Consider the following 16,246-nt stretch of genomic DNA (forward strand, 5'->3'; position numbering starts at 1 on the left):
GGCCAGGCATACAGTACATGAACCTTTTATTTCAACAAACTGTAATTAGTTTTTTCTGAAAATGTGTTTGGAAAAAAATCAATGATAATGGATAGCTTTGATGTCTGTCTACGGGTTTTAGAAATATTCAGCCAATGGTAAGCTTAAAAAAGAGCAAATAAAAACTTATAGCTCCACTCTGTTTACATTTTGTGAATTGAATTTTATTTAACAGATTTTAGACAAGCTGTACAAAAATACAAGTATACTATAAATTTTAAAATAAAAACTGTTGAGGATAAAAGCACAATAAAGCCCTGGGCTTGTTTCCATTGCGGTCCTCGCTGTTAAATAAACCAATGTATGGCTTCAATATACCAATGATGCATAAAACAAACAGTATATCCAAATTTTAAAACAGGAACAAAATAATTCACAAATACATTCCTTCATTCATTCGTTTTTCTTCTCGTCTTAGTCCCTCTATAAATCAGGGGTCGCCACAGCAGAATGAACCGTCAACTTATCCAGCATATGTTTTACACAGCGAATGGCCTTCCAGCTGCAACCCTATTCACAATCAAGTAACATATAAAATAAAACATCATCGTCCACCATGCAAACTAATAATCCTCATCAAACAACCATCTTTTGATCACTTTTTTGAACCTCCTTAAATCTTTTATTTTCTTGATTGATTTGGTCATTTCTTCCACATGATTGCACTTGTATATAAAAACGTTTTTTTCCCAACTAGACTTAAATAAATTTATATAAACAAATATTAAAAACCCAACCCCTAGTACTGTTTGAATGCTGTTGCCTCAACTTTTTACCAGATAACTTTGATCCACATTATTACACATTTTACATACTATTCCCAGATAAATTTAAAAAAAAACTCTATTACACACAGTTTGCAGGGGTTTTTTTGGAATGGAAGCAGAAATACAGAAATGCACTGCAGAGAGAAATAAGTTGACTTTAATTTAAATAGGTGTGTAAACACATTGCTTATAAACCGATTAGTTGACTTTAACTAAAAAAAAGAAGTAAACTGTTGCCATAAAATGATTAAGTAAACAAACTATGTGCATAATTACATAAGGTTACAACGTGTTTACTCACTTTTTAAACAAGTAAATAAGTAAAGAATTTTCTTTACTCCAGAAGCACTACACCTGAAAATACTTTTTAGGTAGAGTTTAGGAGTTTTTTAGTTTAGCATTTAAGCTATCCTTAATACCCTTTGCATACACTTCATTATTTAAAACTGAGATTTTGGTCAAATGTACTTGAGGTAAGTGGATGAAGATGTAATGTAGTGCACTTACTGTCTTATATGTGGTTGTCCTAATGATTTAATGATATCTCCAACACTAACGGCTCAAAAACCTTTTAACTGTATGTTAGTTTGCAGTTGGTGAAATATTAATGGCACAATGGCAAGCACATTGTGACAACTTTGAAAATGTATGTTTTTTAAAGAATATAAAGAGCACTTTTCCCATTTCTTGAAACGTGATATGATTGCAGATTCTCTGTTGCTTCTTGATCATGATGTGATACAAGATAAATGCAGAGAAAAAATGCATTGACTTGTTTTGAGTGACACACGGAAGCTTGTTTGCACTAGTTTTTCTCAATGTCTTCATGCTTGATGACTGAAGATGTACAGTTTACTCCAGATACAATGTTGTACATGATGACATTCATTGAAAATTTAGATTCTGACCGAATCCTGTCAAAATGCATTTGAAATGACATTTCTGGAGTGCTAAAAGACTAAAGAGTAAATCTCGAAGGAAGTGTGGTGTAGGCTGTCATACAACAGCACAGAAATTAATTACAGTAATGACAGCATCTGCTGGTAGTATAATTATCAAGATCGGCAGACTTTTTATAGTTCTTCCACTGCTTACTCTCATAGCACTGCATAACATTTACAGCTGCTATTACAGTCACGTTGAATGGTGTCTGAATTTTTCACAGTGAATCATTTCTGTATTTTTGATGTTTGCACACGCTGTGAGCTTCACAGGGATGGGTTTTTGGCTCCAGTGTGAGTCGAATACATTGCATGAAACTGACCTTCACATGCTCAGAACTTTAAATATCAATTATAGCTAATAAAATGTATTAAAAAAATAAGTACTATAGTAATTATAAACAAACAAACAAACATACAAAAACTAAATAAAGTTAAAATAATAAATCATTAATTTTAAGATTAGAAAGGAATAAAAATGAAGGAACTTTATAATGTATTAGTTAGTTTAGAAGCCTGACACTGAAGGTAGTGATTAAGTGGCCAGCGGGGTGTTCATTCAATGGGTCCACTGTCATGAAGCTCACTGCAATAATAATGTGCAAGTGCCTCTTTCTTCAATGAAGACCTTTGTGTCAAGCCAGCATGGAGAGACAAATGTTGAGCTTCCTCAGGGCTACTTGTCTGGAGTGTATGTGTGTGTGTGTGTGTGTGTGTGTGTGTGTGTGTGTGTGTGTGTGTGTGTGTGTGTGTGTGTGTGTGTGTGTGTGCGTGTGTGTGTGTGTGTGCGCATGTGTGTGGATGTGCTGATGGATCAGATATCACACAGAGGAAATTCCAATCTGTAAATCCCTCTAGAGTCAGTCTTTCTGCAGACCTATACGTGTCTGTATGTCTTGTTTGATAGTGTGACAAGAACCATAAATAATTACTTTGGAACGTGGCTTCTTTTGATCTGAAAGCAAGAGCAAATTTGATTCACTTTCAATCTATTTTTGGCTGTGGGCAACCATTAAGACATCATTAATTGCAATAATTATTTCTTTCTAAAATGATTTGCAGATCATACTTAATATGTTTTCAAATGCTTAGCAATGTCTTGGTATTTTTAAATATTTCGATTAATTTGTATTTTTTGACCCTATTATGATACTGTTTGAATTGTTATGATACTGTTTGAATTGACCTTATTCTAAAATGCGGAAGTGCGCCTGTTTTCGCGATTGTTTTAAAACTTTCGATTCAGTCGCCTACGGGAGAAATGACTAGGAATAATAAATGGCAGAAAACGGTCAAACTACTTGCTCTACAAACAAATGTTTGCATGACTTTACAGACCAAGGAAAATAATATAATAAGAAAATATCAGTCTGCAACATCAAACAGCGAAACGAGCAGTTTATAATGTCTAAAAATAAATGGAAGTGAATGAGACCGGTAGTCTCGAGCCAAAAGGATTTAAATCGCTGCGCCCACTCGTCGGTGAAGAATAAGGTGAATAGGCAAAATTGTAAATCTAGATTAAACACCCACTGGTATTATTGGCTAACTGTTATTTGCATACTTACATTTACGTTTTCTGAAGGATTGTGCATGTATGCTTGCCAGGCTGCTGTGATTTAGACTTTTAAAAACCTCATAAAGAGTCAATACTTATTAAACGATATGTAATAACAGACATAGCAATAGTAAACATGTAATGAAAACAGTTACTCAGAAAAGTTTATTGCGATGCTACTGCCGAATCCAATAGTCAATACAGCATTGTTTTTTAGTTTTAGTCTTTTTGAAAATCTACCACTGAGTTGTGCCTTTGTAAACAAATGTGCTATTAAGTGAAGTGAACAAAGGGTCAGGTTCTTATTCCAAGGGCTGTAATTGAAGATTAAACTTCATCCAGTCTTTCATAATGTTGAGATAAGAAAGAATGTGATAGCAAAAAATGTTTTACATAACTTGGCACTTAACTGCATCTTGTTGTCTTGAGAGCTGTCTTCATCATTTTGTAGCGGTGTGTCTCTCTTTTGCTAAACAGACAGTGGTGTGGAAGCAGGCGTTGATCTAAACAGGATTTTAGCCACGCTATTACATAATATATTGCAATGTTCACAACCTGTTGTTTAGAGACCGGCTTCATCAAAGCCTGTCTTGATCCTATAGGCATGTGCATGTTCGTTTAAATGGCAACAACTTTTTTGTGACCAAGAACACATAAATCTAATTCTATGTGGAAGTTTTTGAAAGCACTGACATTGTCATGTCATGTAAACACCCGAAAACGTGAGACTTTAAAAATAATGATGTCATGTGCGTGCTTACAGTAATTTGTGTTAAGGGATGTGTACATGTAAGGTAAGTGCGAAGACAACAGTAAACAACTAAAATTCACACTTTGCCGATAAAGCGTTAGCAAACTCTACCATGTACTCTGTGTACATGGTAAAGTTTGCTAACGCTTTATGGGCAAAGTGTAAATTTACTTCACATTACAACCAACAGCAAATTTCACATACACATCAATGTCAAGACATCAAATTCACATTGTCACTATCTCATAGGCTTCATTTACTATCAAGGTGACAGTGCCAAATACTGACCTGGCATACAGTATGTATTACAGCATTTTTGGCCATTTTCGTGGATGTACAGTATAAACTTGTGTTATTTTGAAAACATTTTTATGTAAACATTATACTTGTAAAAACCCATGGCAAATACTCTTTTGCTTTTGGCTATATCTTTTTGTGGACACTACGTTTGTCAGTGTCGATCTGGGGTGCGTTTCCCAAACCACAACATAACTCGGGGCACAGCTATCATAGTACGATGCATTGTTTGGGAAAAGAACGATGTTTTGACAAGTGTTACAGCCAAAACATAACTTTGTGTGCATATTATAGGCTTTGCATAAAGTGTTGTGCTCCACCCTGCTCTCTCTCTATCTCCTCTCTCTCTCTCTGTCCTCTCTCTCTCCCTCTCTCACCCCGACTCAGGTTAATTAGCTCCCAGCTGCTAATCGTTTTGAACCTGCTTGAGTCGGAGTGGCTTGGCTTTAAATACTGGCTTCTGAAGCTAGAGAGCTGAGAAACACTTCTCCCCAGCTCTGAAGTGCAACAATTGGTTGGTTGGTTGGTTGGTTGGTTGGTTGGTTGGTTGGTTGGTTGGTTGGTTGGTTGGTTGGTTGGTTGGTTGGTTGGTTGGTTGGTTGGTTGGTTGGTTGGTTGGTTGGTTGGTTGGTTGGTTGGTTGGTTGGTTGGTTGGTTGGTTGGTTGGTTGGTTGGTTGGTTGGTTGGCTGGCTGGTCTTTGTGATATTGTTTACTTGTAGTTTTATTGTGTGGTGATATTGTTCAAAAGTGTTTATTGAATATTTATTGTTTTGTGTACTTCAAAGTGTGCCTAAAGGGTGTGTGTGTGTGTGTGTGTGTGTGTGTGTGTGTGTGTGTGTGTGTGTGTGTGTGTGTGTGTGTGTGTGTGTGTGTATATATATATATATATATATATATATATATATATATATATATATATATATATATATATATATATATATATATATATAATATAAATTTTTTTTTTTGCCTGTTTATGGTTGAGAGAGAGGAAGCTCAGGGAAGTTTGTTGTTAATTTTCATCTTTGATTTTTGCATTAGGTAAGCTAGTCCTTTGAACTTTTAGTTAGCTCATTTCTGTTTGTTGTTTTAGGCTTTACTCACTCAGTTTTGACCTAGTTTCCTTATAAATCTCTATATTTGTATTAAATAAATTCTTATGATTATGTTTTCTAAACTTTTGTGTTGACTCTTCACTCTGGGGCTGAGGATTGAAGTGTGTTCTCCTCGTTTATTTATTTTTAAATTAGTTCTAATTCAATATTATTTACCAAATTTTGGTCTTTGTTACACCTTTTCAGCAAAAACCCCTAGACTTTTATAAGGTCTTAACAAATAGGGGGCTCGTTCACTTTTTTTTTTTTTTTTTCTAAGCTCTTTGGCAGTGTTTTTTTTTTTTTTTTTTTTTTTTTTGGGGGGAGGGAAGGAATGTCTGCGGTGATGGAGTTTGATCTAATTGAGTTTACTCTATGTCCCACTGCAGAAACTTTTGAACGCTGTAGAAAAACAGATTTATTGTTGATTGCTGACTTTTTTTAATATTAATGTGACCAGGGAGGCAGCAAAACGAGTTATTAAACAAGAATTGCATGATAGGCTCATTGAAAATGGGATTCTTCCAGATTACACCGTTAATGAGGAGGGGAATGTGTTACCTGATGCAGCAGTTGGAGCAATGTCACCTAGCAGTTCTCACACTGTCTTTGAGTCTCCTCTTGACCCTGTTTTAGCCATAAAGATGAAAGCTTGATTTTGAAATTAAAAAGCAGGAACGTGAGACACTGCTTATTAAATTACATGTTAAAGAAGCAGTTAAAGACTAACTGTGAAGTTCAGTTACAAAAAATTAAATGTGAGAAATCATTTAAAAAAAGATCAGTCGCAGATCAGTTGTTTAAACCACATTAGTTATAATGTAAAACGTCCATAAAGATACTCTAAAAGGGGTGGAGTAACTGTTTCATTAGAGAAAAAAAACATAATTTTTTGTGCAAACTATAGTGCTTACATGCACTTGCGTTTAAAAAAAATCTAATATTAGTTTTAGTAAAAACATGCAATTGTTTTCCATATTAACTGATATATATGTAAACAACACATAGGCTCTATATATGTTTCCTTAACAAATATTATTGACAATATTCCAAAAAACTAAGCCACCACATATTCTAATCTCATATATATCTATCTATCTATCTATCTATCTATCTATCTATCTATCTATCTATCTATCTATCTATCTATCTATCTATCTATCTATCTATCTATCTATCTATCTATCTATCTATCTATCTATCTATCTATCTATCTATCTATCTATCTATCTATCTATCTATCTATCTATCTATCTCATTAATGGTTGTAGGTATAATTTACAGTAGGCTTTATTTTATTAAGAAATGAAAAAATCCTACTTAATAATAATAATAATAATAATAATAATAATAATAATATGATGATGATGATGATGAATATAATGATGATGATGATAATAATAATTATTATTATTATTATTATGTAGGATATTGTTTAATTATTTTATACATTTTTTCTTATTTTACAGTTTGACACATTCAAATATGGTGATTAACTGGGAATAAAACACAGCCAGGAACTATGTTTCTAACTACAGTTCTAGAGGTGTAGTTGCAAGCGTACAAGTTTGCAATGCAGTTTGCGAAATGTTCGTTCGAACGACGGATTTGGGAAATTAATGAACTATGTTTGTAACAACGGAACCTGCAACCTTAATTAACAATAGTTTTCGGAAATGCACCCCTGGCTAGTATTGAGTTGGCCTGATTCAGCATTTATAATCAGCACAAAAAAAAATGCTTTCTTGTTCGTTTTTATACCCAGTGCTTAAAATGAGCTGAAACAACACAATTCTTGAGATTTCATTGGAACAACTTACATTTTTTTTATGTTCAATCCACATAAATTTGTTAAGTGTTACGTTAACTTCATTGATTTGTGTTGGACTGCACTGACTGCATTTTGTACAGTGAGTGTCGGCCATTGTCTAAAAACAGCGCTCTGATTGGTTAATCAGTAACAATCACAGCACAAGAGCAAAAACTGAAATGACATACCTAAGAAAACAATTTAAGCCAAGAATAAACACAAAGAAGCCAGCTGTAATTTCTTTGCAATTCTTAAATAGTTGCTATTAGATCATCACCTATATTTTCCTGGGTGGGAAAAGCCTTTTCCTCTCACACAGGCACTTTCATTTTAGTCGACTGCCGTCTGCAGTCTGTTCATGCACAGCTTTTTGGTCCAGACAAAACCAGACGTAAACCAACACAAGCTGACAACAAATTAGATTTTCGCCAGCGCTGGTTGTTTGGTCTTTGGTTTGTTATGTCCCGGTGCTTTACATAGTCTTAGAATAACAAGAAAACATTGAGTTCTATAACTTACATGTTGTTGTTATAATGCATTTAACCCAGTACTGAGAAAAACCCATACAATTTCGAATTCAAACACACACATACACTAAGGCCAATTTTGTTTACTCACTTCACTTATAGCACATGTCTTTGAACTATAGGGAAAACTGAACATGCAAACTCCATTGAGAATTGTCAACCTTTTTTTTGTGAGGCAACAGGGATAACCACTGAGCCACCGTGCTGCCATTGTTATAATACAATGACATCTTAATGTCAAAAGATCAAGGGAATTTTAATTTCCCAGTGCATGACAGGAGAAAGAGTTTCTGTAGTGTAAGTAAAGACAACTACCAAGCACCAATTCAGCGGTATCTTGTCTCCGACTCTTAAACTATGACGCGTGTTTCAAAATCGATTAAGAGTGCATTAAAGTATTCATCCCATCACTGCGAACGCTCAGCTCAAGACTGATGCTCCATTCACATCTTCCTGGTTTCATTTCAAAACACTCCCCATGGGCTGAAATGTCATTTAAAAGAAGAATGATCAATATGTGAGGCCTCCAGGCATGTTTATTGCGTGTCTGAATTGCATTAAAAGAAAGCTTAGCCCTGTCTCCTATTCACTGGCTAGAATACAGATTGCCTGGGTTAGTATTTAGCACACCTACAGTTTTTTTTCTTAGGGGAACATACTGAAGAACGTATGGGGGCAGATAAGCTCCTTTGTTCTGATTGACAATGAAACCTGGCTGAACTGACAAATAATTTCAAGTCAAGCCAGATGACTTGGGCCTTAATGAGGGGTGGATGTTGACACCTGTGTCCTAAGGGCTTTACTCCAAATCAAGAAGATTGTCCTGGGCCTCTGCGTGTTTGTGTTTTCCAGTGAGTGTGTGTGTGTGTGTGTGTGTGTGTGTGTGTGTGTGTTTGTGTGTGTTTGTCTCAGCCAAATGTCTTTCACGTTTAATCTGGTGTAGTAGTGAAGGCAAGTCCAGACAGGCTTTCTTTTTAGAGCCCACTCTTTCCATTGAGCCGAGAGCACATGGCTTGACTGACAGTGTGTTTGGAGGAAATGCGTTTTGTCAGTATATACAGCTTAAAGGCTGATCAAGCATCGTGCCTACAAAACAGATGTCCTGAGCGAAGTGAATGGGGTTGTTTACTTTTTTACAGTATATATGAGAGCGCACACCTATAAAATTGTATTTATATCAGTATATACGTTTTTTTTTTTAGTTTATATTTAAAATGGAAACTGTAAAACATTTGATTTTGTGAAAAGATAAATTTATATTGTATTACCAAACTTATTATTAGAACTTATTATTAGTACAGCTTTATGTTTGTTATTTTTTACAATTATATTATTGTTGAATACAAAAAAAAATCTATAAATAGAAACAGTGATGCATTTTTATTAAGGGTCTTGATTGCAGGAAAGTTTGGTGATTAAGGAAATACTTTTTATTTTTTGATTGAATTCATTTTCATGTGCCTTTAAAAGTCTTTCCTATCTCCTAAACAGTTGCCCATACTGAATAAAATTATCAGTATTAATTAATTGTAAAAAGCTAAGAAATTATGATAAAATTATTTTGAGTTTACAAGTTAAATATACAAGTACATATAAATATTTAATAAATATTTAATATTTAATAAATATTTAACTATTTAGTGAAGCAAGTGTAGGTTTTACATAATATGAGTGTGATAAAGTAGCATTTAACTTAAGAGCCCTTTAGACCATGTGCTAGGCCGTTTCTCTATGTTCGGTAATGTCTTTAAATAAATAATTATTTAGGCCTATTTAATTATTTATTTATTATTTATATACAATAATTAAGATATAAAATGAGAAAAATTTAACCAACAAATAAAATGTCAATGAAAACTGTAAATGAAAAAGCCTTTTTATTAACTGTCTTAGTTCTATCACTTTAAAATAACAAATAATGTACATCTCTCTTTATTTAGGCTAAAACGTTGCTTTATTTATTTATTTATTTGTGTAAGTTTGCATGTTTGTCCTTTCATTTTAGTTGTCTTTTATTTTTAATTTTACTTTCCCAATTTATTATTATTATTAAAGGAATTTAATTGCTTTGTTTCTTTATTTCATCTTCATTTACAAGTAGCAGGGTATTTACAGGCTAGTGTGTATTTCTGTCCATTCGCGTCTCGTCTTTATGTTCCCCCTGGCACCAAAGTCACAAACTACCGTTATACCTAAAAACACTAATCACTCAGTGCTCCGACGGTGCGTCACGCTGTGCTAATGGTCCTTTTGAAGTGTCACCCACTGTATTAGTGTTAATATAAGTCAATATAATATTTCACCAATAATTTCCTCAATGTTTTGTTTTCTCTCTCAGAATGCCACAGCTCATGTTCAGGCTGCATTGGTGGAAGTTTTCAGAACTGTACCTCCTGTTTGCGACCCGGTGTCCTTCATCAAGGGCAGTGCCTCAGCAAATGTCCCAATGGCTTCTTCCACATTCAGGACCTCACTTGTCAAGGTCTCTCCTTTGTTCTACAAACAAAAGAAGCTTATTTCCCTGTGGGTTAATACACTACCTGACACAAATCTTGTCGCCTATCCAAGTTTAAGGAACAACTGATAATAACTTGACTTCTAGTTGATAATTTGGTATCAGAAGTGGCCTATGTGAAAGGCAAAGGCCTCTAGATTACGCTTATTTTACCAAAATAAAATATGATCATGCCTTGATTTTAAAAATTTGAATTAGGACAGTAAGGTCTGACTTTGCTTAGACAAAAGTCTTGAGACTTAACAGAAATAATGTTCAGTATAGAATATAAAGTCATGGTGCAGTGGAACAATAATTAATATAATATTGTATGACTCTTATGAGCTTAGATGACTGCATCCATACATCTCTGCAATGACTCAAATAACTTATTAATGAAATCATCTGGAATGCCAAAGAAAGCGTTCTTGCAGGACTCCCTGATTTCATCGAGAATCTTAGGATTTATCTTCAATGGCTCCTCCTTCTTACCCTAGACATGCTCAATAATGGTCATGTATGGTGACCAGGCTGGCCAATCCTGGAGCACCTTGACCTTCTTTGCTTTTAGGAACTGCAATGTAGAGACTGAAGCATAAGAAGGAGTACTATTCTGCTGAAGAATTTCCCCTCTCTTGTAGTTTGTAATTTAATAGGCAGCACAAATGTCTTGATACTTCAAGCTGTTATTGTTGCTATCCCTTCTGCATATCTCTCGCATGCTCCTATGCTGAATGTAACCCTAAACCATGATTTTACTCTTCATCAAACTTGACTGATTTCTATTAGAATCTTGTCCATGTGGGTTCCAGTAGGTTTTCTGTAGTATTTGTGATGATTGGGATGCAGTTCAACAGATAATTCATCAGAAAAATCTACCTTCTGCCACTTTTCCAAATGATCAACTAGAAGTCAAGTTATTATTTGAATAGATGGCAAGACTTTTGTCAGGTAGTGTACAGTATAAATTGATTATTTTGTGAATCTAAAGTTGTACCCATTATTATCTTCTCTCCCTTCAGCTTGTCATCCATCATGTAAGGAGTGCACTGGCACATCTCAGGCCGACTGTTCTGCCTGTCCCGCTCATGCCAGTCTTCATAACGGTTACTGCCGAACCAGCTGCCCCGAGGGCCAGTACCTCAATTCTGTGGGTTTCTGCGATGGTGAGTGAAAATCGTTTTTTCAGATTTTCCAGACCCTCACCACAACATTGTTGAAAACTTCCAGATTACACCTTTGATCTCAAGTCAGTGCACCTGCTCGGGTTTAAGGGTGTCAAATGGGCACATTTTGCCTTCAAGGGAGGATTTTGTGTTCAAAGGGCATGCCTGTATTGTTGTAAAGTCAATGCCAAGAGTGTGGAATTGGGGAAGTATGCTCATTCTTTTGTCGAATGTGCTCTGAGGCTCTTTAATTCCTGAAACTAATTACGGTACCCTGTTTTTTGGCTCCTAATAAACTTTGGTTGAATTACCAGTCTGTGTCTCATAAAGAAAGGAAATTTTGTGTAATAAACATGAGGAAACAAATCAAAAGAAGCAGTATATGCTTCAGAATGTCTGAGATAAATGGGACTATTAGTTGAAAATAGACATGGTTGTAAAATACAAAGAACAGACTGTGGTATAAAGTATTTACCAATAAATGCATTTTCATTAATTACATTTTAGTTTAGAACTGAGGGCAGTTATTTCTTACACCGAGTGCTGGATTTTGTTGCCATTTAAAAAGTGAGACTTTCAGAAAGGTTCAAGTAAACTTTTTCTGTTAAGACAAGTGAATCCCAAATTCCCTCAAGCTCTAGCAAGGGCAAGAGATTAAAATAAAAACACTTAATATATTATTTATTCCTCATCTTTCTCAGTGACAGTTCAGAGTTCTGGGGGGAAACAAGTCTCTTATGCTCACCAAAATTCAGTAAAACACTAATGTTATAAAATGTATAGAATTTTCAGCTTCATCATAATCTAGTTTTCAGAGTCTCATGTTTTTTTTTTTTTTTTGCTGAAATCATTGTAAAATGCTGAAATCATTGTTTGCTTCTCAATGAACAAACAATAGTTGAATGATAATTATTATTATATTAGTAATATTAATGTAAAACAGTTGTGTTGTGTTTTATTTTTTCCTCAATATTTTCTGACAGTCTAAGATCATAAATATCCTTACTCTGACTTTGACCAGTTCGACTAGGCCTAAACAAATGATAGTACAGATGAAGTTGATAAATCAACAGATATTCCACATCAGTATTTTACAGTTTCTTTGTAAAACGTTTTAAAATTAATTTTATACAAATGCTTTTTTTTTAGTCAATATGGTCCATTAAGGGCCCTATCATACACCTGGTGCAATAAGGCACAAGACGTGTTTTGCCTAATTTGTTGTTATTTTCAGACCAGCGCAACCCTATTATCCTGTTTTTATCCTGAATTTAGAAATAGTTTTAAACACAAATCTTTGCGCTTAACAAATGTAATTAGATATGTAGGCTAATAGCTGTCTTCACTGGAATGCACACAACACCATTTCCTTATCCAAGTAAAGGAGTAAAGTAAAGAGTAAAAGTTAAGTAAAGAAAGTAAAGAGGCCGATTTTGGACACGCCCTGAATGCTTTTACGGCATGCGCTTTAGACTTTCTGCCTAGATCGTTAGAATAGAGCCCTAAATGTCTAAATAAATGTCTAATATGAAAACCTTTTGGAATGGTTGTAAACCAGACTTTTTGTTAGAGATTAAGCTGACCAGTATGATAAATGTAGCAGTAAATGGCTCCAAAATGAAAGCTGGTGGATTAATGCTGAAATGATTGGACGAGTTTACAAATAGTTGGACGAGTATTGCAAATATGTCCTTGTTGTTGTTAAACAGCTTATGGAATCATTCAGACTTTGGCATTGAAATCTGAAAATATGTATGAATTATGAAAAAAAAACATAACTCACAGATAACACCTCACTAGGACTTATTGTCAAAATCCACTGTTAAAACATTCAGCATGTTTACTGTATAACAAATTCATATTTTGATAGGATAATTGAAATGACTTTTATTTTTATTACACACTGAAGGTGACAGCGGCACATTTTAATAATTGTGTAATTGCTTTTCCTCAGAAACTTTCCACAGACCTCCTTTTCTAGTTAGATCTTGTTACAAGAGTCAGTAAAGCATGAACTCTATGTATAATTTAAAGAATCTACCGGTGTCTCATAGTGTCTGCACAATATCAAGCAACCTGAGAAATAAGAGCTTTTGGCTGGCTGATTTGCATCGCTTTATAATCAGCGCCCTCAGCGAGTCCGTGGCAGTGATACCAGTCTATTCCCTCAGCTGATAAACACTGAGAGAGGATACGCAGATAAAACACTGTTTACTTTTACACCTTGAGAACATTTTTAAGATAATGATCTGATAAGATGTTCTTCCTCTGCTCAGTCGGGGATGCTTTTATGGATCTGCATAATAATAATGCATGTCGTCTGTCTGTTTGTTTCTTTGTCAGAGTGCGAGGAGGGATGCCAGCGCTGTGTCGCAGACCTGCAGTCTGGCTCTGGCACTGTGTGTTTGTGGTGTAAAGTTCCCAGAATGCTTCTGCTGGGCAATCACTGTGTTCCCGAGTGCCCACACAAACACTACCGCTGGCATGGAGCCTGCAAAAGTAAGTTTAAGTGGAGTGCTTTCTGGATGCATACAGTTCTGGGAAGTAACTAATCACATGTAGTCTGGATTACATAATCAGATTCCAAAAAAATAGGTGGTTAATAGATTATATTAAATTATTTACAATCACAATACACTTATTACTGATTTATAGATTTGTCTTCATCGTTGCCAGTGGCAATTATGTATTCTGAAAATATTAAAAACCTCATATTTTAAATCTAGTTTGTCAATGGACGTCCATGTCATGCTGGGAAGCCCAAAATTTGTTTGTTAGGTCAAAGCCCTTGATTGAAAAAATCTTACCCATTAAATTTTAATTCAAATCTCAATAATTTCGGTCAACTTAAAATAAATTTGGGGTCTCTGATGGTCACATTAAGATAACTAAGTAAAAAATGTGTCCAAACTATTTATTTTGGTTTATTGAAATTTTACACCAATAATAATATTGGAACAATAATCATCAATTCACAAAACCCCAGAAGCTCCTTCATAAAACTGTGATGTAATAAGTAGCTGCATCCGAAATCGAGTACTTCCATACTAAACAGTACGCTAAAAACAGGATGTATGCCAAGTAGTATGTGCAAATTTATAGAATTCGAAAAACGTTAGCTGCGTTTAAAAACCGCATACTTCCATACTATATAGTACTCTAAAATCAGTATGCGAGCTGAGTAGTATGTCCGAATTCATAGAATTTGAAAAACAGTATGTAAGAAGTACTAGGATGACCTACTACCTCTGCCAAGATTATGAAATGCGTTTTGCATCGACGCTATGATATTCTATGATTCACCGTGAGGGATGCGTCCCTGACACAGGTAGGTCACATGATGATGACAAAATGGCTGATATAGTATGTGTGAGTTCCGTTTATACTACTGACATTCATAGAATGTACTTTTGTAACAACCGAGTAGTATGTTTAAATTCAAATGTAGTACCTACTGAGTAGTAGGCAATTTCGGACGCGGCCAGTGTTTCTTAACCACGTTTCTGGAGGATCACCAGCTCTGCACATTTTGCATGTTTTTTTTAATCAAACACACTTGATTCAGATCATCTGCTCATTTGATGAAAGTGCATCCCAAATCGCATACTTATGCACTATTCTACGTCATTTTTTAATATAAATAGTGTAAGTAGTGAGTTTACACTGAAAACTCTAAAAATAATAAGTGCACTTTAATTTCCCGGATGATGCACTCATTTGACTAAAATGAAGTGTGTAATGATGGACACACACTTAAAGACCGCAGTTTTGCTGACATAGTGGACGGGGCGGAGCTAATGGCCGATGTGTTGGATTACTTCATTTATTTTGGATTATGAAAGTAAAATTCTCCTATGAGAGGGATTATAGCGCCTCCCGATGGAGAATGAGGCAGTAGTCATGGCAGGTATTATTTGGTACTTTGTTTATTTATTTCACTAATTTGGCAACCGTCAAACGTCATCTGGGAAGCGGGTTAAATTTCCGATTTGTAAAAAATCATTAGTGTTCCATTTGGGACAACACTATATACATATACTATGCTATTGAGTGGGTAAGTGCATAAGTACATGGTGCATAAGTGCATAGTGTGCCATTTGGGACGCAGCTAGAGACTGAAAGACCTGTAATGGGTGTGACAGACAAAGGAGAGATCCAAAACATGCAGTGTTGGTGGTCCTCCAGGAACATGGTTGAGAAACACTGATGTACATGATATTTAATCTACTTCATCATGATAATGACAAAGAATAGAATGTATTTAAAAATAATCAAATCCATGATAAATAATTTTATATTCTAGATTGTTACTTGTAACTGTTTGTCATTTGTAGTCAGTAACAGACCCAGATTTCTAAGTAATCAAGTAATCACCAAGCACAGTTTTTTTTAGAGGTACATTTTGAGACAAAAATAGATCTGCTTGAACTCTGCAACATATTTATGAACACATAGTATAGGTGCAAATACAGAATGCAAGAAAGTTTTAAAAGAGTACAGTAGTTTGTCTAAAAATAAAAATGCTGTCATTGTTTAGTCATCCTCCACTTGTTTAAATCCATTTTTTTTTTCTTTTGAACACAAAATATTATATTCGAAAAGACTTTTGCAAACCTGTAGCCATTCACTCCCATTGTATTGTTTTGGCTTCCGGTTCCCAACATTTTTCTTTTATGTTCAACAGAAGTAGAACAAGCACACTACCAATACTTGCTAAATAATTTATTTAATGTAAATGTAATGTTTAAATCTCACATCCTTCATCAGACCTACATTATATACATAACTAATAAATACAATG

The 16,246-nt window shown here is 34.8% G+C and overlaps 1 protein-coding gene across 5 annotated transcripts in view; it reads left to right on the top strand.

Moving 5' to 3' along the window:
* fras1 (Fraser extracellular matrix complex subunit 1) overlaps positions 1-16,246 on the top strand; it is a 249,754-nt gene that overhangs the window by 125,757 nt on the left and 107,751 nt on the right. For 4 of the 5 annotated variants that reach the window (XM_005165335.5, XM_009301656.4, XM_021476261.2 and 1 more), the window contains exons 19-21: positions 10,124-10,267; positions 11,302-11,445; positions 13,789-13,944. In XM_005165335.5, coding sequence (XP_005165392.1) covers positions 10,124-10,267; positions 11,302-11,445; positions 13,789-13,944 — 444 coding nt within the window. The remainder of the gene's footprint in view (positions 1-10,123; positions 10,268-11,301; positions 11,446-13,788; positions 13,945-16,246) is intronic. The other variant, NM_001130840.1, reaches the window with a different exon arrangement.

The sequence above is a fragment of the Danio rerio genome, chromosome 5 (assembly GCF_049306965.1).
Source record: "Danio rerio strain Tuebingen ecotype United States chromosome 5, GRCz12tu, whole genome shotgun sequence".
Lineage (NCBI taxonomy): Eukaryota > Metazoa > Chordata > Actinopteri > Cypriniformes > Danionidae > Danio > Danio rerio.